The sequence below is a fragment of the Quercus robur genome, chromosome 8, assembly GCF_932294415.1.
Source record: "Quercus robur chromosome 8, dhQueRobu3.1, whole genome shotgun sequence".
In the NCBI taxonomy this organism is placed as follows: domain Eukaryota; kingdom Viridiplantae; phylum Streptophyta; class Magnoliopsida; order Fagales; family Fagaceae; genus Quercus; species Quercus robur.
The window spans coordinates 2,272,868-2,276,451 of NC_065541.1; the positions used below are offsets into that span (position 1 = coordinate 2,272,868).

Consider the following 3,584-nt stretch of genomic DNA (forward strand, 5'->3'; position numbering starts at 1 on the left):
AGAACTCCTACTATAAAGCCACACTCTCTCCACCCCTCCCCGTCAAGACACATATGTTCAAAAAGCATGTACCAGGTTGCATATTAATTATTCCGGCAATTGCTCAAAAGATCAACGTAACATACATAATCTAACACACTCCAACGTTACAATACATACAACACAATGCACTAAACAAAAACAAAATTGGCAATTTCAAAAAGGAAAAAAAAGCTAGAAACACAACGTTATTTGCACATACTGACTTGGCATTTTGTAATTATCATTGGTCTAGATTCACTAGTGATACTATTTTTATTGTACATAAATCACAAACATGTCCTAATAGTTGATGTGAAAATTGTTGTCCCCTAAACTTGTTGTTTCAGAATACCTCAGATCACATGATGGGGCAGTAACTTGGATTCGGAGTATAATCATAGACTTTCACTTCATATGTCACGGGATATGGTGGATACTGAGGGCACTTGGGTAACTGAGGACAGTCTGTAGAAATTGGTTCCGGATTTGGGTTCTGTTCTGGACCTTCTGGTTCATTTTGTTCGTCCTTCACTTCTTCCACGCTCCGCAAAGTGGCATAGCAAAGCTTCTTCCTTAACGAGCAGGTCAAGTTAGCAGAGTCAACACCTTCACCAATCACCACTAACTGATCTCTATCAGACCCTTCTATTGCCACCGAGTTCACACCTGTAGAATTAATTAATGAACATTCTAATTAAGCACCTTATCTTTAATTTCTCAAAAGATAGGGTAAATTTTTTTTTTTTTTTTTTTTTTTTGAGTGTTTGATATACTAACCATTTGCTTTTGAGGCAATCTTCATGGCCTTGCTTCTGCATTTGTCACAGGGCATTTGCACCTTGATAACTATTTTTTGCTATAACATAAGATTAAAAAAAAAAAAATTTAGTTCTAAATTTCTAACAGACACACACACTATTCCGAAAGCTGTTTCTGTTTCTTAGAGGCTAGAGCTAAAAGTAAAATCAAGTTTCAGAACTCGCTTGTGTTGCATTTTAGGTATAACTAGGTTTACCTTCATGTTGTAGAGGAAGCAATACCACGCGGCTTTTGTGAGAGAGCTCTGATGACCAATGAGCTTAACCTGTTTCTTTGGAGAAAGCAAAAGCAGTGTGCGGAAATATATAGTATATATATAGTATAAATAGACTAGTCTAGTTATACTATATATTTCCGCACACTGCTTTTATGATTTTGGTATTAAAATGTTAGAATCCCTGTTTGGTTAACTTCAAATTTTCTGTTGAAAATATGAAGAATTGACCAATGGTAATTTCCACAATTAATTATATGTTTTCTCGTAAAAAAAAAAAAAAAAAAAAAAACGTTTTCTCAATATAAGCCATCACATGATACAAAGATATTTAGAAATTTTCAACAAGACTTAGTGCATAATCTACTTGAAGATAATTGAAGCCTATCTAAGGTGTACAAGGTAAAATCAAATGGCAATACATTTTATTCAATAAATCAATGACTGTGTCTAAAGCATTCTTTTTTGGGTTATGCTTATGCAGAACCCCCCACAAAAATGCAAAATTAATAACCATATTCATCAAAAGAAGAGAGAGAGAGAGAGACAAAATTCTAAGTCAATACTTTATTTGAATTAGGAAATGAGAAACATGCACGCCTATATACTAGTTTGAAATAACTTATTTTCATTTGTTTATATTTGGCTTAAAAAATAAGTTGTGCAAAAATATAACTATATCTTGAAAAATTTTAAAAATTGTACATAAACCAAATAAACTAAATGTTAAACAAGTCCAAATTTTGTTTGCGAGAGGGAGTGGTATGGTGGGGGTGGATTGTTTCCTTTAGGGTATAGGGACCAAGGCGTTGTTGTAACGGCAAATGGGTTTAGTTTTGAATACCATTCTTATTTATTTTATGCAATAATTATCTAGTTTATGGATTAGATCTATGTATTATCTTTTAATAGTATGTGGACCTCATAGGCATGAGGTCCCCACATGTTGTTAAAGGAAGAATGTACGTATTCGCTAGATGCGCAAAATTCATATATTGTGGGATGTCCATGGCATATATGCTTATACTTTGAAAGGATTTTTATTTTTTATTTTTTTTGCTAATTATTGAGTGAATAGAACTAGCATATTTGGGGGCATAAAGTTGAAATTCAAGGTATGCCTCTGTGCTGTTTAAAAATATTTTTAGATTAATGCATATACAATTTTCAATTAGAGCTTTTGTTGAGAAATTTAAATTTGGACACTTATAAATTCTAGAGAGTTTAAAATTATAAGAATTAAATTTATTGAGAGTAAATATTATGTATGTTGTTTGGAAATATATATATATATATATATATATATATATATATATATATACTACTACTACTACTACTACTACTATTTAAGGGGTTTCCTCCATTTGGACTAAACATTTCGTTTGGTCAAAAATACCCCTATACCTTATGTTTAAGTAGGGGTAAAACTGGGTGAAAATCCTTCTTTAACTTTCATGTAAAACACTATCTACAAAATAAAACAAACTCATATTGGTTTTCAAATTCAGATTCAAATATATCCCGTTTGTTTCTTCCTTAGTTCTCCTAGTTCTCTCAATTCTATGTTAATTCTTTACACTCACATTGGTTTTCAAACTCAGCTTCAAATATATTCAGTTTGTTTTTTCCTTAGTTCTCCCATGCTCTTGCTCAAATTTGCTCCTGCTCAACAGTATGTGTATATCGATGTACGACATTGCTCTTTTCTATTTTGGTTTTTTTATTTTTAAAAAAAAAAAAAATCAACAGCCTTCTAATACTTTTTACTCAACCAAATAAGCCGGTCTATTGATGAGATTTTCGCAATTTGTTTCTGTTGAATTTGGCACATTACTCTACCTTTTTTTGATTATCATTTTTTTTTTTTTCCTTTGATAAAAGCTTACGTATTACATTTGTTTTTCTTTACTGAAAGGAGGGATCCTGCAGCAAACTCTTCATTATTACATATTATATTTGCTTTTATTTTTATGATTTGCCCTTCAGTATTTAGTTTCCTGTATTTGGTTTTTATTTGGTTTGGATTTCGTTCCAACTCTTCAATATCATTCTTACTTTCCTTTCTATATCCTTATCATTTTTGTTTTTGTTTTTATTTGATAAAAGCTACATATTACCCCTATAGCTTTTTTTTCTTTTGTTACAATATTATGGTACACCTTCTTTTTTTTTTCTTCTTTTTTTTTAATAAAAAACCCGGTACAAGCTTTTTATTCAAACCCAAAACTGTGCAAATACCATCTATGCCTCCCATTCAAAGTTAGTTGCGTGAGAGACTTTACAAAAGTTACTGTATTATTCAAGTCTCACATAGAGTGGTAGTCATCTATCAAGTAGTTGTTAAAAGACCCTTTCCTATGTTTATAATTAGTTTCTTATGGTTTGTTTTTTTAGTGAATCCCACAAGGTGCTCTATGAGAAGTATTTCTTTTCTGTCATTAGAAAGTTCACAATTCAAAAGGCATAATTACCATTCATTCAACTTTTGGGCTTGGCTTCGAAAAAAAAAAAAAAAAAAAGATATCTATAC

The 3,584-nt window shown here is 31.3% G+C and overlaps 1 protein-coding gene across 1 annotated transcript; it reads right to left on the bottom strand.

Moving 5' to 3' along the window:
- Positions 1-245: 245 nt before the first annotated feature.
- LOC126697924 (heavy metal-associated isoprenylated plant protein 47-like) lies at positions 246-1,147 on the bottom strand. Its single transcript, XM_050395063.1, has 3 exons — positions 1,037-1,147; positions 799-877; positions 246-687 (listed from the first exon to the last, which is right to left on the bottom strand). The coding sequence occupies exons 1-3, from the start codon at positions 1,040-1,042 to the stop codon at positions 380-382; spliced, it is 393 nt and encodes a 130-aa protein (XP_050251020.1). The 5' UTR covers positions 1,043-1,147; the 3' UTR covers positions 246-379.
- Between the last annotated feature and the right edge of the window lie 2,437 nt (positions 1,148-3,584).

Coding starts and splice junctions, on each gene's coding strand:
- LOC126697924 (XM_050395063.1), bottom strand. Junction 688..798: donor GATTGCCTCAAAAGCAAATG/GTTAGTATATCA, acceptor TTAATTCTACAG/GTGTGAACTCGGTGGCAATA.